The following is a 25,399-nucleotide window of genomic DNA, read 5'->3' as shown; positions in this document are numbered from 1 at the left end:
GCGCACACGGCGGCAGGGCTCCGGATCAGCGGGGAGCCTCATGGGAAGGGGTCTGGATCTGGATGCTGGGTGGGGAGAGTTGGAGAAGGGGTGGGAGCAGTCAGGGGACAGGAAGCAGGGTGAGTTGGATGGGATCCGGGGGGGGCGGTTAGGAGTAGGAGTCTCTGGAGGGGGCAGTCAGGGAGCAGGGGGGGTTGGATGGGGCATGGGAGTCCCAAGGTCTGTTAGGGGGTGAGGGGTGAATAGGGGTTAGGGAAGTCAGGGGACAGGGAGCAAGGATGGTCCTGGGGAGGCAGTTAGGGTGGGGGTGGTCTCTGGAGTGGATGGTCAGGGGACAAGGAGCTGGGGGGGTTGGAAGTTCGAGGGGGCTGTCTGGAGGTAGGGATGTGGGGAGGAGTTGGGCATGCAGGGAGCAGGGGGGTGTTATATGGGTCCAGAGTTCTGGGGGTCCTGTCAGGGGGCAGGGAGCGGTTAGATAGGTATGGGAGTCCGGGGGGTTCTCTCTGGGTGTGGGGGTGTGGATAAGAGTTGGGGCAGTCAGGGGACAGGTAGGGGTTAGGGTCCTAAGGGGGCAGTCAGGGGACAAGGGGCAAGGAGGCTTAGATAGGGGGTGGGATCCCAGGAGGGGGTAGTCAGGACCAGAAGCGGGGATGGGTTGGGGGTTCGGGGGGAAGGCAGTCACCCAGTCCTGAGCCCTAACCCCCTCCCCCCACACACACTCAGCCCTGAGCCCTAACCCCCTCCCCACACACACGCACCCCAGGTCCCTGCCCTGAGCCCTGTACCACCCAGCCCTCTGTTGACCCCCCCCGCATGACCCTAGCCCTGACTCTGGCACCCCCACACATACCCAGCCCCCCTACCCTGACACCTGCACCCACCTCACATGTGCCTAGCCCTCTGCCCTGACTCTTGCACCCTCCACATCCCATGCACCCCACTCATCCCCACCCTGAGCACCAAATGGGAGCTCCTGCACCCCCACTCACATTCCCACCTGCACCACCTGCACCCCAACACCAAATGGGAGCTGCCCAGGTAAGTGCCCCCACACCCAAACCTCCTGCCCCAACCCTGAGCCTCCTCCCTCATTCTAGCTCCTGGCCAGACCCTTCACCCCCAGCGTGTGCTCGGTCCACTCCCACCCTCAGCTCAGTGCAGAGAGAGGAAGAGAATGGGCCAGAACCAGGGAGAAAGTAGGTACTCACTGTATGCGGGCAGGGCCAGAACCCCAGACTGGCAGCGGGCTGAGTGGGTCTGGCAGCCGGGATCCCGACTGGCAGGAGCCGGTGGATGGAACTCCTGAGCGGCAGTGGGCTGAGCCACTCAGCCCACTGCCGGTCTGGGGTCCTGGCTGCGGTCCCCGCACCATCTGCTGCCGGTCTGGGGTTCTGGCTGCCGGACCCTTCCCAGCTGGGGTCCCAGCCACAGGCCCCACTCAGCTCGCTGCCAGCCTAGATGAACAGAACCCCAGACCATTAGCAGGTGGAGCGGGCTGGTGGCGTAAGATCAATATTTTAATTTAATTTTAAATGAAGCTGCTTAAACATTTTGAAGACCTTGTTTATTTTACAGTACAACACTAGTTTAGTTATATAATAGATAGACTTGTAGAGAGAGACCTTCTAAAAACATTGAAATGTATTACCGGCACGCGAAACCTTAAATTGGAGTGTATAAATGAAGACTCGGCACACCACTTCTGAAAGGTTGCCGACCCCTGATCTAGACCATCCCTGACAGGTGTTTGTCTAACCTTCTCTTAAAAATCTCCAATGATCTTTCTGGGTTCAGAAGTTTAGCTGATTGGTCTGTAATTCCCCGGGTTGTCCTTATTTCCCTTTTTATATATTGGCACTATATTTGCCATTTCCCAGTCTTCTGAAATCTCTCCAGTCTTCCAAGACTTTTCAAAGATAATCACTAATGGCTCAGATATCTCCTCAGTCAGCTTCTTGAGTATTCTAGGATGCATTTTATCAGTCCCTGGTGGCTTGAAGACATCTGACTTGTCAAAGTTATTTTTAACTTTTTCTTTCCCTATTTTAGCCTCTAATGCTAGCTCATTTTCACTGGCATTCACTATGTTAGATGTCCAATCACCACCAACCTTCTTGGTGAAAACTGAAACTAAGAAGTCATTAAGCACCTCTGCCATTTCCACATTTTCTGTTATTGTTTTTCCCCCACATTGAGTAGTGGGCCTACCTGTCCGTGGTCTTCCTCTTACTTCTGATGTATTTGTAGAATGTTTTCGTGTTACCCTTTATGTCTCTAGCTAGTTGAGAGCACCTTGCCACCAGTTTCCCCCACCTTTATGTCACGGGAAGTTAGGTATCTCTGCAGATCACAACTGTGGAAGAGGTGGTCCCTTGGATAATTAGGTGCTGTAGAGTTTAGGAGTTAAAAGGGGAAACCAAGCATCTTGAACTCCACCTGGAAATCCACAACCAATTAGTACACTTTCAGTGGCACTATGTTATGTGCTTCTGGCATGAGGCTTCACTTAAACAGATGCCATGTTCTTTCTGCATTAGCTGAAGTTTCCAAATGTTCTCAAGGTGTAGCTCCATGTAGAATATATTACAGTAACCTATTTTCAAGATGGCAAAATCATGGATAAATGTAGCAAGGTCCGTGGTAGAATAAATGTGGCTGTTTCTGTCAGATGAACAGAAAATTGGGTGCCATTAGTATACTGAAGATATCACAGCACTTGGCTCCTTATGAAATCTCCTAGTAACCTTATATTCACATAAATAAGAACAAAATGGAACCCGTCAATATCTCATGCGACAGGGCCCTTGGCTCACAATTGCTATTGCTATCCTCTGAGTCCTTCGAAATTAAAAGGAGTAAAAACACTCCAAATTGACTCCATCTGTTCCTGCTGGGTGATTGGAGATGTGTCACTAGCAGTGTAATACACGCTCCAGATTACATCATTAGCAAATGACCACAAAGTTCTACACTGGGTGTAGCTAGTAATGTGGCATAATTGATGGATCCAGAGGTATTTGAAATAGTGAAGCTATTTCCATATTTGTTTTTGTTTGATAGTTTCTCTGCTTACAGGAATCAATTATCAATGTTTTTAATAATATTAAAAAACCTCATCATTAGGTATAAGACATTTGTCATAGATCCACAGGATCAGTGCTATTCCTCAAGCTTTGGATCAGTGTTTTGGAGGAACACCTTCAATGTGATAGCCCCCAGGGGCTCTCACTCTTCCTTAAGGGTAGGCCATACAGCCTCACCATCTCTTGAGACTGAACTGCTGGGGCTTCAGTGCTTCTGCATCACACCTCTGATGCATCACATCCTACTGAACAAGTCCAACTGAGATAGACTCTGGGTTAGGGACTTGAATGTTTTTCAGGGATTAATGCACGTCACACAGTATTTTCAGTGACACTCAAATAGTGGTTTCAAAACAGTAGGGTTTATTAGTCAACTGGATGCACAGCTCTGGAAGTCCTTACGTTAGCATAGAGATATAAAGGCTAAATCATAGTCCATTCTGGTCAGCCCAGCACAATTCACCAGTCAAGCTGTAGTGAACTCCATTTTCAGGCTCTATATTTCTCTCTGACTTCCTTCTTTAGTCTGTTCCCAGATGAGCGAGCTCCAAACTTCTTCCAGAGCCCACACTTGTCCTTCCCCCTTCACACCTCTTAATACTTTGTTCTTGAGCTGGGGCTCTGCTCAGGAGAAGTGGGGAAACCCTCCTCCTCTGGGTTGTTAGTTGCTGGGTGTCAGTGTCCTGGTGATTGGGTTTTCCATTGTTTTTTGCATGTTTTCCGTTGATGTTGATCAGCGTTGGCCAATGTTTGTATTAAACCATTCAGTCCACTCAGACAGCTAAGCAACACACCACCTACCCCCCCATGTCTCCTAGTCTGCCCTGAGAGCAAACGTAATCCTTTTCCTCCACATTGGGTAGCAATGCAAAGTAAGGGGGAAACAGGCTCATATAAGAGTCATAAAAAATATTACCAAAAAATCCTGTTCTGTCTCAGATGTATACAGTTTTTGTTTTGACCGTGTGAGGGTCCACTCAATTGGAGCCATTCAGTTTTTTTACAAAGAGTTACAGAAATACAGATTTTATATATTGTACAAGTTTATAGTAACATAAACCATGTTATAAACCGAGTAAATGATCATTTCTGAAAAGAATTTTAGCTGTTTCTTGGTAATTAAACAATTACTGTTCATGTGAGGAAATTCAAACAGGTTAATCTAGGTTATTGTGTAACCTCTTGGGAGTTTGTCATTATTCTCTGATGCTTTTCTGTGCGCCTGCTGCCCTTAAACAAATGCTTTATAGTGAGGTCCCTGCTCAAGAAGTCATGTAATGATTACTATATTATTTCATAGTCCTTAGCTCTTGTACAATGCTTTTCAATAGCTGCATGTTAACACCCAGTTTTTTTTGATCAAGGTTATTGAGAAAGTGGTGTTGAATTAACCCCGGTAGCATCCCGTCATCATATGTGTTGCACATGCCTACCAGTCTGGTATTCGTTGTTAGTCTGGCACAGACAAGTTTGGTTTTGTTGGCTGATTTCCACCTACCAACAGACACAAAGAAGGTTCCTGGGCTGATTTGTTGGCTCGGGCAGTAGTCTTTGATAGCACTAACTATAAGTCTTTGTTGATTCACCCAGAGTTTTATGGGTGGCGATAGGCTAGCCCTTCTACAGGTTTGTGCCTTTCTGTCTGAGAAATCTTACAGGGAGGTAATGAATCTGCCTTCTCCCAAGGTCTCCTTTTAAAGATGTATGTCTGGCTGCTGGTTAGATAGTGAGATATTATGTCTTACAGTGTCCAATAGGCAGATAAGGAGATGCAGCACTGAATCTCCTTTTCATAGAACTTCGATATTGCTGTTTGTATTGTCCTAGTGTCTAACAGAGCTAGGGATGTAGATGAGAACAAACTCGCTTAGGCTCAACCTAGAGAAGACCAAAGTGGTGGGAAGAAGCATATAGATGAATGGGCTGGGACCTTACATTGATCCCTTATTGGAAGTGTATGTTTGAACTTTTGCCATTATAGTCTGTCTATATATATATATATATATATATATCATTGCTCCTGGATCATGAGCTGACAGCTTTGGTGCATAGGCCTTTTTTTCTTCTATGATTAATTTGGCTGTTGCCTTCACCACAGTAACCCATGTTATTGTACCCTTTGTAAATCTAAGAGTAAACACTTATCCTCTGGTATTTGGTCTCATTTATGGATAGGCAGGTTTTGTACTTGAGGTCTGTGTTAACTTACATCTCATTTACAGTAAAATACTTAGAATTAATGATTATAGCTCAGTATAGAGAATACAGATTAAATATTTTATCCTTGTCTGGGACAAGGTATTAAATTAAGCCTCTCTTTTCTAGTTACCCAGTTGTTCAAAAGGATAGTGGGAATTATATATGAACTGATTATATATAATAACTTTTTGCAATTGATTATTGTGGTTCTCAGTTGCAATACACACAGGAAGATGTTTCCAGGGAAACTAAGTGAATGATGGACATGCTAAGAAACAAAACATGAAAGCCATTTTGACAATACAAGTTACAATATAATATTTGGATAATATTTTAGTTGCAAGTAAATTGCATGACATACAAATTCAGAACAACAGTACTGAAGTAAATGGGGTGGGAAAACTTGTTGTATTTCTCAGTTTTCTGTTTTGCTGCTGTTCTTCCAGTTTTGATATGTTAATGTGTTAACTTAATATTCACACATCACATCACTGAAATACAGCCATGGGTGGTATGGAGAATGGCAGCCAGATGCACAGTACACTGCAGCTTCTTGGAGGGGATGATACTCCACTGCTGCTTGTTTTTTAGGCGCATCAGAGGTGTAATACCTAAGATTGTAAAAAGTTTTATAAACATAATGGAAGAGAGAGAGTCCGGTTCTGCTTAGTGCTTATGTGTAGGTGAGCAAGGAAAAGGGAGTATGTGAGGTCTTCTAATCCCTCCAATTCCCCAGCATAAGCAGCAGGGCACCCTTCCTGCCTCCCAGATGCTAAGAGTTATGCCCAGCTATTACCCCAGCACTCCAGTGGGCATACATTGCATCCTTAAAGAATCATGGTCAGCTGTTTAGAGGAGTGTCCACGCCTCCCGCTTGGCATGCTGCGAGCTAGGACATATGATATGCTTCTTTTTAAAGGAGTCTTAAATATTGCCTGACAATGCATTATGGTGATTTGGCCTGAACCATCCTGCTATCTAAAAGCAAGATAGCTCTGTATTAGACCTGCTCAGAAAAATGTCTACTGAATTTTTCTGTTGGAAAATGCAAGTTCATTGAAATCTGAAATGTTACATGAGAACATGTAATATTGGCATTTTGATGTGTTTCTATTTTTTTGTTTCATTTTCATTTTGTTTTGACTTTTATACTTACAATTATTTTATATATTTGAATATCATATTTAATATTTTGTATTTTGACATTATTGAAATGTTTCAATGTTTTAATTGTATTAGACATTTCAAATTTTCATTCTGATTTGATATGAAAACAGATAACTAAAATTTGGAAATTCCTACCAGCGGCGGCCCTAGGCACCAGCACTCCGAGCGCGCGTCTGGGGCAGCAAAAAAGGTAGAGCCTCCCTTGATTCCCACAGTATGGAAATTCCATTTTCTGACCCACTCTACACAATATTAGGACTGTAGCTAGTACTATACTGGTCTTCATCCTCTCTCTGGCGCCCTCCTCCTCACTCCTTCCTCAAAACATAGTGCCCTCAGGTAAGGGCTGGATTTTGCATCATAATTTATCATACTACTATTTTTACCATAATGATTCAGCTCCCTGCAATAAATACTTCAAAGACCAGATTGTGCCTTCTACTGAACGTGTTCCGCTTGGATATGTATTTGTAATAAATAAAGGTGTTCAGAGAAGCAATGTATGATAAAAGGACAAAGTTCTTTCTAAGCTATGCGGTCTGCCCTTTTCTCTTTCTCCCACTAAATGTCTGTTCTTTGATACTGGCTCTGGACTTTGTGGAAATTTTTCTAAATATTACATGAGTTTTAAGATATGCAGTCCTATTAAGGTCAGTGGTGTTACAAAGAAACTGTTACAGATCTTTTAGAAAACAGTTACCTCGATTGACTATATTTCAAAATCTTTGTACATGCCTTCATGCACACTGTACTGCAATTTTTTCCTGTGTTTTAGATTTTTAATTTGAAAAGGGATATAAACTGATGGCAAGCAAGAGAGTAGAAAATAAATTTGTGTGGAATTGAATACATCCCTTATACCAACTCTGTGGGAAGGTCTTTTAATATAATTAGTTTGTGCTATTTTGAATGGAGCTGTTTCTGTACATTTATAAAAACACTTTTTCCTTTTAAGATAATTTAAGGCAGATGTTTTTGAAAACGTGGAAAATCCTTTACTATAAATCCATATGTCTGTTATGATGCTCTTTAAAGATTCTTGAGGTTGTCTTTACATTCTTTTCTAGGTAAAGGCAAACGTACACAGCCCCACTGGTCTTCCCCAGAAGGAACAAAACAGTCTAAACTCTGCCTCTACAACAGCCTCACTCGCAACAAGGTGAATGAAGGGAAAAACTACAGGGTTTTCTGTAGAGATACAAATATAATTGGCTGACATTTTTTTAAATGGTTTTCATATCTATTCACAAGTTTCTGTGGCATATTAAAATAGATGTATTATTTTGCTGAATCTTATTAAATATGTGCCAAAGACACCTAGTTTAGTCAAATATGACTGTAAACATAAATAAGTGCTATGATATTCCAGGTATAATATATGTCTGCAGCCTTCCATCACCCAAGAGCCCATAACATAGCATACACAAAACTGAACCAAATTGGAATTTGTCTTGTTAGGACTTGTCTACATGAGAACATTTTACCAGTTTTGATATAACAGCTCCATCTGGACACTGTTTTAGTATGAGTAGCTTTTTGGTCTATTAGGTTTTAAGCTAAACAAACATTATTTAGCACCATAAACTAAATCAAAAAAAGCCACTCTTTTATATGGGAAAAAGAGCATCTAAACTGAGAGTTATACTAGTGTAACTACATTGATTTAAATTCTCACCTCAAGTTACACCAAAAAAAGTCTCCATGTAAACTAGGCCTTGCTCTCCCCTTTGCATATATGGGTAATATCTGCTAAGGGTTAAATGAAAGTCTGACCCATCTGGCTAGACTTTACTATCACATGCAGCTAATGGAAAAAAGACGAATTATGTTGTTGTTTTTTTCTGTGGTGAAGTTAGCATTCTTTTCTTATATAGTAAAACTGAGAGTGTAATTGTTGTGTTATAATCCAGAGTCATATAATCACATTTGCTTGACGTGCCTGTGCTCCTGATGTTGCTGCTCTGAGACCATCAGTCTTCAATTTCTTCTGCTCACTGTACCTTCCTTTCCATTTAAGGATGTGTTTCAGCCCCAGCATGGCAAAAAAGTGACATGGTATTGCTGTGGCCCAACAGTATATGATGCTTCTCACATGGGACATGCCAGGTACCACAGAGTTTCTTCCTTGGATAAAAGCTAACAGTTTATGTTGTAAGCAACTAAATAACAAAGCTGAAAATCCCTCGGAATATGTCAAGCCAACTACAGTGAGTTAGACATACTGCTAGACAACAACTCGGGTACTCTAAGGTGGAAAAAGAAAATGACCATTTATATTTATCTGGCAATGAAAAGCCTGTTTGTAGTGGGGGAAAAGTTAATGTTGCTATGGGAACTTCAGCTGGGAATTTACTGATACTGTGGGATTTAAAATCTCGTTCAGTGCTGCAGTAACATAGTTCTTGCATATACTATATGTGTATATGAAGTATCCACTAAGTAAAAGTAAGCTCTTCCTTTTGAATTTTTTTTAGGTCATACATCTCATTTGATATCCTGAGAAGAGTGTTGAGGGATTACTTTAAATATGATGTCTTCTACTGTATAAATATTACAGATATTGATGATAAGGTAAGGTGCCTTTAAAGGTGCATCTAAACGACAATAAGTTGACCAAGTCCAGGGATTCAGAGTCAGTATTCATATAGTGTGTTTTATCAATTTGGTAAGGCTAGACGCCTAGACTAGTAACTTCAATTGCACTATGTAGCCTGATTCTAATCTCTGTGACAAAGACATTGATTTTCAGTCACTAGATCTAATTCAGTTTTAGTATACTGGCTAGACTTTAGCAAAACCTGTAGTAATTTAGATCCGTGCTGCTTTTGTGTATAAGTAGGCTTGGCAGAATTCAATGTTTGTATATAATTTCAGTGAATAGTATCTGTTTATTTTTAAACATTTTTTCCCTTTTTTATCCCATTTTAAATTTTCATGGTAGTACAGAATTGTGAGTTTGAAGCATTTTAATTTTTTTATTGATTTTTAATTTTCAGTTGTGGGAAGGGGCGAGCCAGACAATGAGGGGTGGTCAGGCAAGAATTATTTAATGATAGTAAATGTTGAAATTCAGAAAGTTGAAGCTTTATAGCCATTAAAACCAAAATTATCAACTTCAGATGTCAAAATATATAAAAGTAAATACTCATAAATCAAACTCTAAGTTCTCAAGCAGCACTATTCTTTCTTTGCTTATCTTTAAAAAACGTTGATTATCATGGATGGAAATATTTTGTGTCAGTTTCTGTGTGCATGGTGAAATCAACCAGTACCAACATCTACCGATTTAAAAATCTAATCCTTCCAAGATGATGTATAAATGAATGTGGTTATAGACAATTAAGATTATCTGTCCTTTTTACAAAGGTAACTTATTTTGTTGGTTATTAATGCATTTAATTTCATGATTACTTTATTTAATGTGCTTCAGTGGTGTTAATTAGATATGTAATTCTTGTAGTATGTTGAATTTAGAAGGGTATTAAGTATGCAGTAGGAAAATACATTGTTATTTGGACTTTCTCTGCCCTTTTTAGGAATATGTTTTAATATTCTTGCCTTGTAGATCATCAAGAGAGCAAGACAAAATTATCTTTTTGAACAATATAGAGAGAAGAAGCCACCTGCAGTCCAGCTATTTGAAGATGTTCAAATTGCTTCAAAGGTGAGCTCATAGTTTTCCTCTGCTAGTAACTTAGGCTCTGATTCAGTAAGGTACTTTAAGCACGTGGGGAGTTCCATTGACTTATGTAGGATTGCTCATGTGCTTAAAATTAGGCATTTGCTTAGAGTACCTTGCTGAATCAGGGCCATCCACAGGAAAACTTCTGATACTGTATTACTGGAAATAAAAATTCACATCTGTAGAATTTTTTACCATTTTTTAAATACGCGCAAGACTTTTCTGATGCATTAGGCATAAAATTGCATGTGCAAAATGCATGCCTAATTTTGTCCCCAGACAACTAATCTGCATGTATGTATGTACTATTTTGAGGACATTCCGGTGTTTGCTGCAATATTACTTCAGCTTCTGACAAATGAAACACAAATTTAAGGAAAGGCCACGTATGAAAAGTATTTATCTAGACTTTCTTTATGCAGTAAGTTTGAACATGAATTATGCTGCCTACTGTGCCATTGACAGCATCATTAAAACTGGTGGCCTTATTATTGCTCCTTTACTGATGTTGAGGAGTACATTATTCTCTGAGTAGTCTCATAGATTTCAATCTGACTGCATGTGGGGAACATACTACTCATCTCAAGTAAGAAATTAAGTGCTTAGAACATACTTTACACGAGGAATAGACAGTTGTTGAATAAGCTGCGCTTGCAGCACACCAGAACATGAAGAAAGTGCCTATAGTTCTGTCATCCAGTTAAAGTTATTGGATAGATTGGTTTTTTTTCTTTTTACTGTACATTATTTCATGAACATTTCTTAATGTAGCCTTTTTCAGCTGTGTTAAATGACACCACTGATCCAGATAAAAAGCAGATGCTGGAAAGAATTCAGAATGCGGTGAAGTCTGCTGTGGAACATCTAGAAGAAGCTGTGCAAAAGAAACTTCCCAGAGAAGAGATCAACAAACATGCTGAGGTCAATATGAATGGATTTTAAATCTCATTGGCCTGTAACAGTTTTCTGAAACATATTTTATAAATGGTCTGAGAATTTCCCAATACTTAACATTCAACGCTGTAAAACTGTATCACTGAGCTCAGTTAAGTAGTTTTCGTATGCCACTCAGAGCAGCCTCAGACATTGCAGAACCTCCTCATGATCTTCTTTGACAGCTGCTATTTCCAGTTTTCCGTAAAGGATTTTTTCCCCTACAATAACAGACTCATATATCTTTAGCCTTCTTTCATGGAATTTCTGTCTTGGGAAGGGATTCATGCCATAACTGGTTGTACATACGGATCTGTCCACAGTGCATATGCAAATATCTTTGACAGTTTTATTGCTGTGCTGCTCAAGAATTTTATGCCTCTTGTTCACCGAATTGATGTTTCCAAATTATTTCAAAAATATCTGTCCTCTGGATGAGGGCCTGAGCCAAAGCCCATTAAAATAAATGGAAAGATTGCTATTGACTTTGTCCTTTGGATAAGCCCCAGTAAACACAACAGATATTGTAACTAACTTCTCTTAGTAATTAGAGTCCTGAATGGTATTGACTCTCTTTCAAGCTGTTTGATGCAATAACTATTGGGGGCACAGACTGTGTGCTCCCTGCCTTTGTGAAACGAATCCTTTTTGGTCCAACTTATGTAAAGTTCATCCAGCCACTAAAAGATGGGTGCCTTTTATAAATGTTTTTGTTTTTAAAAACAAATCTATTATGTCACCAAAGTACGCATTCTTTTTAAGCTGATTCTATATATGTGTTCTCAAAATGTATGGCGTAATTAGAGTGTTAATGGACAATTTGAAGAGAAAATAGCCTAAATGATATTTAGGGTGCCCTTTTTTTTTTTAACTGAATTATCTTTATTCATTTACATGATATTTCTCTTGATCGTCTGCAAAATGCAAATCCCTCAGCACTTCTCTGTATCTTTTATCAGAACACCATTGAGACGCTCCAGATGTAAATTATGTACCCATCTTCTATTCACTCCAAGCACATGGAAGCTACCTGGCTGCAAAGAATTATAGGTGCAAGAATATTCGTGCCCAGGCGAATTAACAGTGTGAAAACATATTTTCTATTAAACGGCATTACAGTCTAGGCTCATAAATAAGACTTTTTCTAGATTTGTATTGCACTGAACTGTTATATGTATATAATTTTCTTTTCGTAGAAATTGTTGGAAGAAGCAAAAGATGTGCTGTCTGAGTGGCTAGACACCAAGTTTGGCAGTCAAGTGACTGACAACTCCATATTCTCTAACCTCCCCAAGTTCTGGGAAGAGGAGTATCATAAAGATATGGAAGCCCTCAATGTAAGTAAACAAGCTGTTCCATCTTCTGAACTTTGTATGTGCCAAGCATGTGTATTGCTAGCTGCACCCGTAGAAGGCTCTGAAGTAAAATTCAATAACTCAGTTGTAATTGAAGACCTTAGCCCACCATCTTATAGATAATCTTTAACCTGCAATGAACCGGTAGCTATTAAATCAGCACCTTAAGACCCTGCTGTCCTCTTCTCATCAGTATAGCCGCCCTGCAGCTGATCATGTTAACAGTAGTTTCTGCCATCTGGAGATCAGACACTTCGTACTGCATAGCTACACTCCATCCCTTCCCCTTGACATGAACTGGGCAAACACATCGGGGTGGGTGTCTCATTCCCTTACTCATTAATAAGGTCTATTTTCCTTCCTCCAATGTTGCTAATTTCTGCCTTTCTCCATGCTGTTGTCCCAGGCTGAGTCTGGAATTTGAGGTACAGTACATGGCTGGGATCACTAACTGCACCACCAGGGGTCCTGCTAACAAACATCAGCATTTAGCATGACAGACCGCCATCACTGGGTGCCTAAGAAATTCTAACTAACTCGATGGTGGCAATAAACAAGCCCACGCTGGGAATTTTATATCTGAATGCTGTCACTTATATGGAGGTTCAGATAACTGAAAGCTGTTTTTCTATGTTGCAGGTAGCTTAGAAACATAGTGGGGAATAATCCCTGCACAGCCATAGATGCCACAAATTGAACAAATTTCGTCTCCTGCAGCAGCCAGACCTTTAGTAACTTGGCTGATAGGATAAGAAGCTTAGAAAAGAGGTCCAGTAGCTCTTTCAAGTCCCAGAGTAGGAAACTAGGAATTAGAACGTCTGTGTTCATTTGAACAAGTCACTTAACTGCCTCAGTTTTTCCATCTTATAAAATAGTTATTACCTATCTCACAAGGATGATGCGGTTTAATTGAGATTCTGGCATGAAAAGTAGTATGAAATGCAGTATATATAAATGCCCATTTATCTTTATCTATAGGTGTTACCTCCTGATGTCTTAACTCGGGTCAGCGAATATGTACCGGAAATTGTGGCATTTGTTCAAAAGATTGTGGATAATGGTTATGGGTAAGTGCCGTTATGGGTTCTGTGGAACATTACAGAATTATCGCTGCAATTATTGTGTAACAAAGCAAAGCTCTAATACTGAAATAATAGTTCTACAATATACAGTGGAGCCATCTTACTCTGTTTCTGTAAGCAATGGTACAAAAGACAGTATTCAAGCAGCGTTTCTTTGGGATAAAAATAATCAGCTTCTTCCTTCACACCCAGGAAACAATCTCAAACCTGATTAAAAAAAATTTTGTTACTGTGGTTTTCATGTTCTTTTACAAACGGAGACTTCACATCATAAAAATATAGGGTGAAGTTACAGCCCCATTTAATCAATGGTAAAACTCTGATTGACTTTAACAGGACCAGGATTTTACCCACAGTGTTAGGCAACAATTTTCAGAAATGGAAGTGTAAAATAGGCCACTAAATCTTCATTTAGGCACCTAAGTAGAAGTGGCTTGATTTTTTTTTTTTTCACATGTGCAGATCTGCTTCTCCCACTGACTTCCCCAACTCTTGCTGTTGCTTAGTACCTTTTGAAAATCAAGCTACTTCTATATAGGTGCCTAAATATCCAGGCATCCCAACTTAACATTTTTTCTGTTTGTAGCTTAAGCAGGTTCATATTTACTGTATGATAGGATTTTCATCACAAAAACATCTTACCTCTGAAGAGTTTAAAAAGCAATTATTTTTTTTCTAGAACAGCAGGGAAAATTCATACACTCTGGCTCAAACTGCCATTGGGTATCTAATATACATGTGCTCAAAACCTGCATTTTATGCCTATGCTCAAGCCATAGGTCTGCTGGAAAACTGGCCCTGTGCTCTGAGTGCTGCACACTCCTAGTGGTTTTGAAACAGAGAAGGAGGGAAAAAATCCTAAAGATGACCCATTAAAGCCAATGCAAAATAAATTGACCAAATAGAGTAGGACAAAATTGATTGGAAAATAAATGAGACAAGATAGGTAATTTAATATCTTTTAATGGACCCAAAGAGCTTAGCGTTGCTTGAAAGCATGTCTCTGTCTCTTCCACCAACAGAAGTTGGTCTAGTAAAAGGAATCTTACCCATGTTCTCTCTCAAATATCCTGGGACCAACACAGTTATAACAACACTGCAAACAACCTGAAAAATAAATGTAACTTGTAATTGTTACGTTATTGCAAACAATCAAAAGATGGGAGGAAATGTTAACATTTATAAAGGAGAAATATCTAATAGTGTCCTTTTTATATCTTGCTAAAATATTTATTTAACTAATTTTAATTGGCTTTCCTATTTACCCTGGCTTTTTACAGTTTTTACCTAAAGTTTTTACCATGCACTTTAACAACTTAAGACCAAATTCTATCGTCCTTAGTCATGTTGAACATACTCCTCAAGTAGTCCTGCTGAAGATCTTGTATAGGGTGGCTAGAGATGCGCGTTGCTGAGTTTTAGTTTTATATTGATAAAGCTTTTGTTAAATTCTTTTAACCTTCTAGTTATGTATCAAATGGGTCTGTCTACTTTGATACAATGAAGTTTGATGCCACTGAGAAACACTCCTATGCTAAGTTGGTTCCTGAAGCTGTAGGTGATCAGAAGGCTCTTCAGGAGGGTGAAGGTAATAAAATCAATATTCACTTAAGTTACTATCAACATGCACAACGTTTGTCATTCCCATTGACTCGGTTCAGGCGCATTAGCATAATGGAAACCTTTTGTAGTCTCCACATTGCACTTTTTTCATTTTTGGAGTCACAAATGAGTAGAGTTGGGCTGGAAACCGTTTTCCTGTCTTGCAAACAATTTTGATTTTGAAATAAATGTTTGTCCCAAGTCAGGACAAGAAGTCAATCTCAAAAAATGTTACCAACCAAAAATCTGAAAGAAAAAGAAATCAGTTTGCATCAGTCAAAACATTTCAATTTCGACCACTTTTTATATTCTAAAAAATTATTCTAGCTTAAATTTTGAAACAAAGTCATTTTGAATTGGGAAACCAGAATCTTTCATTCTATGTTGAAATAGGGTGTTTCAACAACTATGAAACTTTTTTCCAAGAATTTTGAGTCTAGAAATTTGTCAAAATTGTCCCTTTCCTGCAAAAAGTTTTGATTTCAACTAATCAGAATTTTTTGATGTAAAAACATTTAGTTAAACAATTCCAAATCAGCTCTACAAATTAGCAGTCTTCCAGAAATCAGTGACCAGCAATGGGGTTGGATCAGCTCTTTGTTACAACTTGCCTGCTTCAAATGTAAATTACTTTTAAATATTGAGAACTGTCCTTAGCATTGTAAATATTCATGTTACTGTGCTGAGCTAAATGGGTGCAGCCCTCCTTTTTAATTAAAACTTGTGATAGAGGGTGATGCCAAAATTTGCAACAAAGCACGATGCCCAGGAGGAAATTAATAATTCTATTTTCAGCGCAAGGTTTTAATGGTCTTCAATAGATAGTACATGGTCACACATTGAATGATAAGGATAAAAACAAATATTGAATAGCTACACATTCAGTGATTACCATCCATCCTGTGTCATCTCCTGAATGAGACAGAGATGCTATGGAAAAAATAGTATGTGATCATGTAATGAAAGGACAGATCATAATGCATATTCAAAAGGGACCTGAATTAAGGTTGCACAGGCCTTTATTCTAGCATTTTCTAACTTCTGACTGCTTGAATTTGCAACCTTAACATTTTATGTGTGTTGGGGGTTGTAATACTGTAATTATGCATGCTGAGAAAGTAGCAGTTGAATCACATATTTCAGGGCTTAAGAAGCTTCACAACTGACACTTTTGTTGGTAATCTCAGGAGCGACGAAAGATTAATCAAGAAGCAAAGGATTACTATTGTCAACTGTAAATTTTTAGTCCGATGGGTTATTTTTTTGTTTTGTTTTTTTTTTTGCATTGAAAGTTACAACAGAGCCAGGCATAGGTAATGCTAATGTTTAAAGAAAGTGTAAATGTGTACAAAGTTTTCTCCATTGACAGGTGACCTCAGTCTCTCAGCTGATCGTTTGAGTGAGAAACGTTCCCCAAATGATTTTGCTTTGTGGAAATCCTCCAAACCAGGAGAGCCCTCATGGGACTCCCCTTGGGGAAAGGTAAGGATCAGTGTGTTCAAACCATGCACGTAATACAGAAGCTAATCATTCTACAACTTACAAATATCCTCTGTACTAGTCTGTACAACAAATGATCCAGCCTCATCTTGCATTTAATGAAGTCATCTTGCATTTAATGAAGTAATACTTTGTTCAGTACCATTGCTGTGTTCATTTAATAATATCCTATACAGTGTAGTTAGCCAGTTATTAGACACTTGTCAAATAGAAGTCTGTGTGCAGAAATTTTGTCCGTTAAATCAGTATTATCGATGTAGCTCTAGACATGGGGATCTGTCTACCTTGTCCACTTTCCCATTATTATCCTCCCAAAGTTTCAGTTTGGTATTCTGTGCTCAAATCAAAATGCCTTTTGGAATGAATGGGGAGAAGGTTCCACTCACTTGAAAGCAGTTTACATAAGAATGAATGCCTCAATTTAAGGCATGGGTTCCAAGACTTACAACCCCTTGAATAAATGCAAATTTCCCTTGTGATGTTAAGAAAGACAAAACCATTACCTGAATGCAATACTTTATTTTGAAAGTATTAGAGGGCCCAGGACTGTGTTCTGTATATTCATCTGCTCATAGATGCATTTGGCATGTATGATTTATCACATTACGGGAGATTTTAAAGTTCAACAGTATTCTTGTATCATATCAAGGATGATAATTAAAAATTTGTTCTCCCTCATACACCTCTACCCTGCTATAACCCCTACTGCATTATAAGTGAAACGCCGTTATATCGGGGTAGCGGTGGCAGGTCTGCAGCAGTGATTTAAAGAGCCTGGGGCTCCGGCCGCGGGGAGCCCCGGGCCCTTTAAATCGCCGGCAAGACCCACTGCCGCAGCTCTGGGGTAGCAGCAGCAGGGCCCCAGCGGTGATTTAAAGGGCCCAGGGCTCCCCGCAGCAGTCCATGGCCCTTTTAAATCACCAGTGGGCCCCACTGTCGCAGCCCCGGTAGCAGCAGCGGTGATTTAAGAGTTCCAGGCTCTGGGCACTGTGGGGAGCCTAGGCCCTTTAAAGTGCCGGCCGAGCCCCACTGCCGCACCCCCGGGATAGCAGCTTCAAGACTCCGGCGGTGATTTAAAGGGCCCGGGGCTCTCCGCAGCAGTTGGAGCCCTGGACCCTTTAAAGCGCCGCTGGAGCCCCGCTGCTACCGCGCTATGTGCGAACCCATGTTATATCGGTTCACGTTATAGCGGGGTAGAGGTGTACCTCTGTGTCATTTTAATTTATTTGTATTTATTAGTGGACACACCAATGAGGGAATGAAACCGACAAAGAGTGGGTAGAAAGTAGTTTCTCCTAAGAAGGGTTTATTTAAAAAAACAATAACAAAGAATATTTAATCTGTACTCAAGTCACTTGTGTATCTCTAAACAGGGCCGTCCAGGTTGGCACATTGAATGCTCTGCTATGGCTGGAACTATTCTGGGAGAGTCGATGGACATTCATGGAGGGGGATTTGATCTTCGATTCCCCCACCATGATAATGAATTGGCACAGTCTGAGGTAGGTGACATGTTCACCATCTGTCTTTAGTTTCTATTATACAAAAATTATACCAGAACAGCCCAGAAACCCCAAACTCTTAAAGTACAGTTTCCCTTATCTGGTGACTATCAACAAAATAGTGAAATGTGATAAATGCACAAAGGAGAAAAACGGAAAAACAGATTTTTTTTTATTTTTCCTCCTTTGGTTACTGTAATCTTGGGTATTTATAACTACAGTAGTACAAATTGTCGGAGAAAACAGAGTTCTTACTCTCGGGTTGGGTGCAGCAATTCATGTGGTACATGCACAGAATCTAATGCTTAAACTGGATCTGCGCAAGTGGGAGTCTGCATCTGTTTGGAGTCCACTGGAGTCAGTCGAGCTCCGGGCAGATGCATGTGCCCATGTAGATCCAATTGTAGAATTGGGGGCATAATCTGAACAGTATTTTCGCTTTAAAAGAGTAATATTTTATGATTCCTGATCATGTTTAGGAAATGTACCTTCAGGAAATCCTTTTTGTATCATCATGGTGCTTTTGTTTTGTTACATTTTTTCCTGTTCAGAAACCTTATGCGTGTGGACGTATGTTGTGGTTTTTTGTTTTGTTTTGTTTTTTTAAACAAACTTATCCTTTCTGTTTGTGGTTTTGCTTCAGGCATACTTTGAAAATGATCACTGGGTTCGATATTTTTTGCACACTGGTCATTTAACAATTGCTGGCTGTAAAATGTCTAAATCTTTAAAAAACTTCATTACTATCAAAGATGCGCTGAAGAAACATACAGGTAAAATCTTATTTGAGGAAGAAACACTTTTTTATGCAGCTTGTAAAATGTATTTTTAAAGAAAATTAAGCCAAGAAAAGTAGCAATTTAAAAAAGAAAAAAGCCATAAATTGAACATTATTTCTTGTACTGTATACATTTTCTGATTAAAATGGGAATTGGCAAGTTTGGGTTGTTTAGTATTTGTGGGGGGCTTTTTTTTGTTTTTTGTTTGTAATTGAATTTGTGCTTAACAATTCTTTTTAGTTCATACTACAGTCGTTTAGGAATACTGAGTGTTGGAATCAATTTCAAGCAAAATCAATTTTGTGGGTAAGAGAGGATGGTTACGGCACTAGCCTAGGGCTTAGGAGACCTGGGTTCAAGTCCCTAGTCCACCACATATTTCCCATGTGATCTTTGGCAAGTCTCTTAGGTCCAGATTTTTCAAAGGCATTTAACCTCTTAATGGAGATAGACACCCAATGGATTTTAAAAAGTGCCTTTGAAAATCCCACTAGGCACTCTATCTGCTTCTTTCAGCAGCTAAATACCTTTACAAATCTGGCCCTGAGCTTCTCTGTACCTTGGTTCTAGATGTGTAAAGTGGAGGCAACAGTATTTCCATACTTCACAGCAACATTGTGAGGATAAGTACATTAAAGATGGTGCTTGCTCAGATACTATCATTTTGGGGCCAATAAGTATATTAGATAACGATGATTTTCAATCTGCATCTTATAATTCCTAATAGCACGACAGTTACGGCTGGCTTTCCTGATGCACTCTTGGAAGGATACACTGGATTATTCAAACAACACCATGGAATCAGCTATTCAGTATGAGAAATTCCTGAATGTAAGCAAGCTTTCCTCTCTTCTTCCTTATTCTTTAAAGTTTGTGATATTCTATACCCCAATAATGTAAACCAGTCCCAAAAGGAGCTAAGTGCTCTCAACTCCACTGAACTCAGTGGAAACTCAGAGCTCAGAACACTTCTCAGGACGGGCCCATTTTTATATTACTGTAGTGAATGCGATGACATTTTTTGTGTGTTATGGAAAATCAAATAAAAATTGATTTTAAGGGTAGTAGCACATTAAAGTTATAAATTTATTTACATCTGTTTGAGTTACGGCTGCTACTCTCTATCTGTAATTCTTCATACAGCAATCTGAGACCCCTCAATTGTGTGGGCTGGAAAACAAAACCAACCAAACAGCTTCCAGAAATGCTGTTTTAGTGAAATACATTAGCTATTGCCTCTTTGTACATACATTTAACATATTTCCTTTTATGCCAATAATACCTAAAGTGGTGAGAAAAATGTGAAGAGATAATTAGCTATCCAGGTGGCACAAGAATCATACGTGTCGTGCTGAATATATCTGGTGTCTTTCATTTAAAAAAAAACAATAGTACCACTGCCAGTATCTGCTCCTTGTCGCTACTTACACACATCTCAGAACCTCCCCACAGTTCTGCACAACGGAAGTGTCTTTGTGAGTCAGGCCAGTTACTGACAAAAAGACTGCTGCATGTTAGGGCTGAGGTGCATTTGCAGAGCTGTCTGGAAAAACTTGCATGGCACCTGCGCGCTGTGAGCAACTCAGATCACTCCTGTTAAGCCCGGCCTTTTCAAGACTGGTAACTTGACACCCTGTTTTGTTTTTTAAAGTGTGGTGTGCAATTAGTTTTGGGCTATCAATTACTGCTGATGACAGTTGGTTTATTGTGGTGATAGTAAAAGCATTAAGCAATACACATTACTTACTGCATCAACACAAGAAAGAATTGTTGCTTCAGGGAAATATACAAGTCTAAAGAAGGAAAGTCATTATGTACTAGAATCAGAAACACAGCAAAAAGACTTTTCTTCCAGAAAACACAATTCATATTTCCACGACCTGAAATATAGTAAGCAAAGGAGAGATTCATAACAAATGTAAGTTATCATTACCTCATTTTGTTATCATTACCTCATTTTGACAAGATTGTTACAGGGACTCCAAACTAAAAAGATCATAGTTTAAAGACATTAAATTGCAGTGGTTTGTTGATAATGTCTAATATGTTGTGTTAAGTCAAAGTCTTGACAAAGAGCAGCTTAATGCTCATAATTTGATACAATAGTGCAAAATAAGTGTATTTTTCTTATTTTGGGAGGTATGTAGCAGCAGATCCTTGCTGAAATTGTATCTGGGCACAAGTATTAAAATGGCTAACTGAAAATTTACTTTGGTATAGTAAGCATAGGTTGCGTCTGACTTATGCAGATTTCAAACTGCATCCTTATTTTTTAGGAGTTCTTTTTAAATGTAAAGGATATCCTTCGGGCTCCTGTTGATTTGATAGGCCAGTTTCAAAAATGGGAATTTCGAGAAACAGAGCTGAGTAAAAGGTGAGTGAGCTACGTTTAATTTCTATGGGAATAGCCATTTATATGCATACTTAAGGTTTCCATTTTTCTAACTGGCATTTTCTTTTCTTGAAAACGGATCTAATAATAATACTTCACGCTCTTACTGCACCTTCGACTGAGAATGTCAAAGTACTTTACAAGCTGATGAATTTAAGCTTGTAACAGTTTTATGAGGTATTTTTCAGCATATAATACATGGAATTAATCACATCACTTCTATTGACATTAATGCGACTTGGGTGCCTAATTTTTGAACGCCACTTTGTATGTGTGCTGAAAAGGAACTTTTTTCTGTTTTGAATCTCCTCTAGGTTATATGGCTATCAGTTTCTTAAGTATACACATGTCTGAAAAGGGGCAGATCACGCTGATGTAATGTGTTTCAACTACAGTAATAAAATACTTGGCACTTATAACACTTTGAAAATGCGAGTGCTGTGGGGAAACTGAGACAAATGGAAGTTAAGTGACTTGCCCAAAATCAGAGAGCAAAGAAAAGGACTCAGAAGCTTTTGACTTTTGACCTTCCCCTCAATCCAGTAAAACAAAATTGTGATATTGACATCATGGTCTCTTTCCATTTAGGTAATCCTCCTTTGTGACTGTATTTAAACATCTTTGTGCATGATTCTTTTTAAAGTCAAAGCAACATATAGTTAAGCGTGTCCTTGGGAATTACCAGAGTCATTGTGTCCCCAGTGCTGGAAAGATGGGTACCTGTTTCTCAGTAGCAGATAATGCTGCTTCTGAATTTTCAACTTTGTACAGCAGGCAGCTGGGGCAAATTGATTATTAAAGGGAGGAAAATCAAAACAGAGAAAATGTGGAGTAATGGAGAATGAGAAAGGAGAGAACTAGACACAGAAGGGAGAAAGAGGATAGGAACAGGAAAAAGAGAAGTAGTGGGGGAAGAGAGCATTTCCTTCCTCCTTTTCTTTCTCCTTTCCCTTCTCTTTCGAGTAGATAATGCCTTTTGGATCTTATGTTAAAAAAAACCTACTTCCTTAAATCTCTCTTTTGCCTGATGACGAAATGGGGGACACATACCATATATATTACAAATCAATTCATGAACAGTTTAAACAGTGTTTCCATGGAAATATTCATGATTAAGGCTGCATGTCTGTCACGGAGGTCGCGGACGTCATGGATTCCGTGACATACCACGACCTCCGTGACTTCTGCAGCAGCCAGTGTGGCTGACCTCAGGGCCACCCAAGCAGCAGGCCCTGTGGTCAGCTGTTCAGGAGGCCCCAAGGGCAGCAACACCAGCTCCTGCTGGAGCAGCCCCACAGCCAGCCGTTTCAGCTGCTGTTGGAGCGGCCCCAGGGTCAGCCACACCAGTTGCTGCTTCGGGAGCTGACCCTGGAGGCAGCTGGAGCAGCAGCCCTGGGGGCGGCCAGAGCAGCTGCTGCTCAGCGGCTCCTAGACCCAGGGGCTAGCCGAGCAGTGGCTGGTGCAGCTGGGCCCAGGGGCTGCTGCACCAGCTGCTGTTCAGCGACTCTGATTGCTGGCCCAGGAACCACCCGAGCCAGGGGCTAGTGCCGCTGGCTGTGCGGACTGCGTGAGCAGCAGCTAGAGGGGCTGGCCCCGGGGACCCCACTAGAGCAGCAGCACCCCAGAGCAGCAGCACCCCAGGGGCCCCCAGCTAAGGTTTAGTCAAGAGTATTTATAGTAAAGATCATGGAGAGGTCACAGGCTGTGGATTTTTGTTTATTGCCCATGACCTGTCAATGACTTTTACTAAAAATACCCATAACTAAATCATAGCCTTATTCATGATACCTGCTTGGAATGGCTTCATAACATGTAGCTTCAGAACAAGTTTCCCCAAATTAGTTTCATTGCATAGGAATTTATTTAACAGAACGCTCAGCTGGCACGTAATGAAAGTAAGCAGCACTATAATGAAGCAGTGAAAAAGGGAAGAGGCTGAACAAGTGAATTGTACTGCTTCTGCAAAACATATAGGAAAAGTGAGCTGTGAAGTTTATGCTAGGTCTGATTTGTCCTGTCAACTATTACTTGTCAGATAACTCACCCTCTCTGAGACTTTGGCAGCAGTATACAAGCAATATTTTATTAAGCAGGTAAAATATTTTAACAAAATCACCTATATAGTGGACACCAACACCTGTCTCTTAATCATCCGTTTTTCCTTCTTCAGATATAAACTCTGACCAAAGAAAGGGAAATCCTTCTCCCCGCCCCCCTTTGCCCCTCTTATGGAAGCACGGGATTTTTGACATAAATGTTATAATGACAGAATAAATTGTAAACTTGTCTGCTCTTCTCTGATTTAGTTTTTACGACAAGAAGACAGCCATTCATGAAGCACTGTGTGACAACATTGACACTCGCACTGTTTTGGAAGAAATGCGATCTTTAGTCAGCCAGAGCAATTCCTATATTGCTGCTAAGAAAACTGCCAGGCAAATGCCAAACAGACTGCTGCTAGAAAGTATTAGTTCTTATCTCACTCAGATGTTAAAGGTAAGTGATAGTGAGATTTTACATTAAATTAAAAAAGAATAGTTGCCATCACACTTTTCAGCTGCTACAGCAATATTTTCCAAACATGTATGGATCAGTACAGTCATTCTGGAGCTCTTGCAGGATTCTAAAGAGCCAGTTGCTTAAAAACAAAATCATAACATTTGATGTGTTGTGGGGGGAACTACAGTTATTTATCATTTTGTTTACATTCATTTGCATTTGGTGAATGGCAAAAAAACCAGTACATGGAAAATTGGATAGTTGACAGTGAAGTTGTGCAGTCAACATCACTAAGGCAGCATTTGACTGTCAACTGTTTAAGATGCTTTAAGAATAAAGAGCAGTCTCCTAGTAGGATGCTGGAATATGGACTAGATGAGCCTTGTGGCCTCTTCAAACATCAGTATGTCTGATTTCAGTTAGCCTACTTCTATTGAATGAATGTGTCTTTAATTTCCTTTTCCTTCACTAGATCTTTGGTGCCATAGAAAATGATGAAGTTCTTGGATTCCCTGTTGGAGGAAATGGCCAAAACATAAATGTAAGTGGAAAACAGAGTACATTCTACAAACTTATTCTGACTACATATAGTACTTGCTAAAGTACGTCTCATTACAAATACTACATGTATAAATATTTTTATAAATAAAAACACAAAATTACACTGATTAGGGCTCACTGAAGTGCACCAGAAACTAGGAGGGAGGCAGTTGGATTTTGATTTCAGTCTCAGTTTCTTATCCTTTTGTAATGCATAATGGTTAGTTAATGGATAGTCAAAGGAGCAACATTTATCTGGCTTCTATAGGCAGCCTTGTTCTGTTCATCTAGCAGTACTACTGCAGTGAGGTATTTCTGCCGAGAGCAATTAGGACATGCCTTCTAGGGGATGCTGATGAAGTTCTGTCATGTAGGAGCAATCTTTGGGAGGCAATAGGGAAGTAACGCTCCAGAGTGAGGGGAGGCCAGTGATTGTGGTCTTCGCACTGAACTCTAACCTGAAAAATGGCATCTTATAGAGAGATCTTTCAAGTGTTTTTCCTTTAGCTTGACATCTGATGCCAGTATTTCGAAACATGGTTACGTGAGACCATTCAGATTTAAGGGAAATACATTTAGAAAGATATTTTCTGTTTTCCCCAAAGAATAGCAATGAAAACATTCACAGAATATTCTAGCTTTGTATAAAATAACAAAACAAAATTATGCCGCCCATTATAGCTCACCAAGAAAAAAAAACTTCCTTTGTTGGAGTTGAGGCAGATGAATGATGAATACCCAGACTGTCTCTCTGTCTACCTAGGTATTTATATGATCCTCATTGCTGTAGTACTGAGTGCTATAGCAGTGGTCTAAATAAATATTTACTAGGAGTTCTGTACCTTTTTCCTCTTTTCCAAGACTGTATGGGAGAGAGGGCTGTGTGAAGAAAATGGTACTGTTCCATATTAGAAATCATGAATATTGGATTTCTAATTTAGTTCAGAATTAGCAAACACTATTATCTCAAATTCCAGCAGAAAAGCCAGGACCTTGTTCGTAATCTTTCATAAGTGAGATTAAAAAACTTATTTTTTAAACAGTCCTCACAGTGCTAAAAGCAAATGTGCCTTGTAGAAGGACT

General features: G+C 39.8%; 1 protein-coding gene across 3 annotated transcripts in view; it reads left to right on the top strand.

The window, feature by feature from the left end:
- CARS1 (cysteinyl-tRNA synthetase 1) overlaps positions 1 to 25,399 on the top strand; it is a 49,716-nt gene that overhangs the window by 9,128 nt on the left and 15,189 nt on the right. For all 3 annotated transcript variants that reach the window (XR_007774501.1, XM_050953690.1, XM_050953691.1), the window contains 15 exons: positions 7,517 to 7,608; positions 8,467 to 8,555; positions 8,924 to 9,020; positions 10,015 to 10,113; positions 10,903 to 11,052; positions 12,261 to 12,401; positions 13,398 to 13,486; positions 14,968 to 15,089; positions 16,473 to 16,585; positions 17,977 to 18,105; positions 18,749 to 18,878; positions 19,612 to 19,715; positions 21,161 to 21,258; positions 23,583 to 23,772; positions 24,248 to 24,316. Coding sequence is in view for 2 of the 3 variants with exons in the window: in XM_050953690.1 (XP_050809647.1) it covers positions 7,517 to 7,608; positions 8,467 to 8,555; positions 8,924 to 9,020; positions 10,015 to 10,113; positions 10,903 to 11,052; positions 12,261 to 12,401; positions 13,398 to 13,486; positions 14,968 to 15,089; positions 16,473 to 16,585; positions 17,977 to 18,105; positions 18,749 to 18,878; positions 19,612 to 19,715; positions 21,161 to 21,258; positions 23,583 to 23,772; positions 24,248 to 24,316 (1,712 nt within the window). In the remaining variant the exon portion in view is untranslated. The remainder of the gene's footprint in view (positions 1 to 7,516; positions 7,609 to 8,466; positions 8,556 to 8,923; positions 9,021 to 10,014; positions 10,114 to 10,902; positions 11,053 to 12,260; positions 12,402 to 13,397; positions 13,487 to 14,967; positions 15,090 to 16,472; positions 16,586 to 17,976; positions 18,106 to 18,748; positions 18,879 to 19,611; positions 19,716 to 21,160; positions 21,259 to 23,582; positions 23,773 to 24,247; positions 24,317 to 25,399) is intronic.

Source organism: Gopherus flavomarginatus, chromosome 5 (assembly GCF_025201925.1).
Source record: "Gopherus flavomarginatus isolate rGopFla2 chromosome 5, rGopFla2.mat.asm, whole genome shotgun sequence".
Taxonomy (NCBI): domain Eukaryota; kingdom Metazoa; phylum Chordata; order Testudines; family Testudinidae; genus Gopherus; species Gopherus flavomarginatus.
The sequence above is the reverse complement of the archived record's forward strand: the minus strand, read 5'-3'. Positions and strand labels throughout refer to the sequence as shown.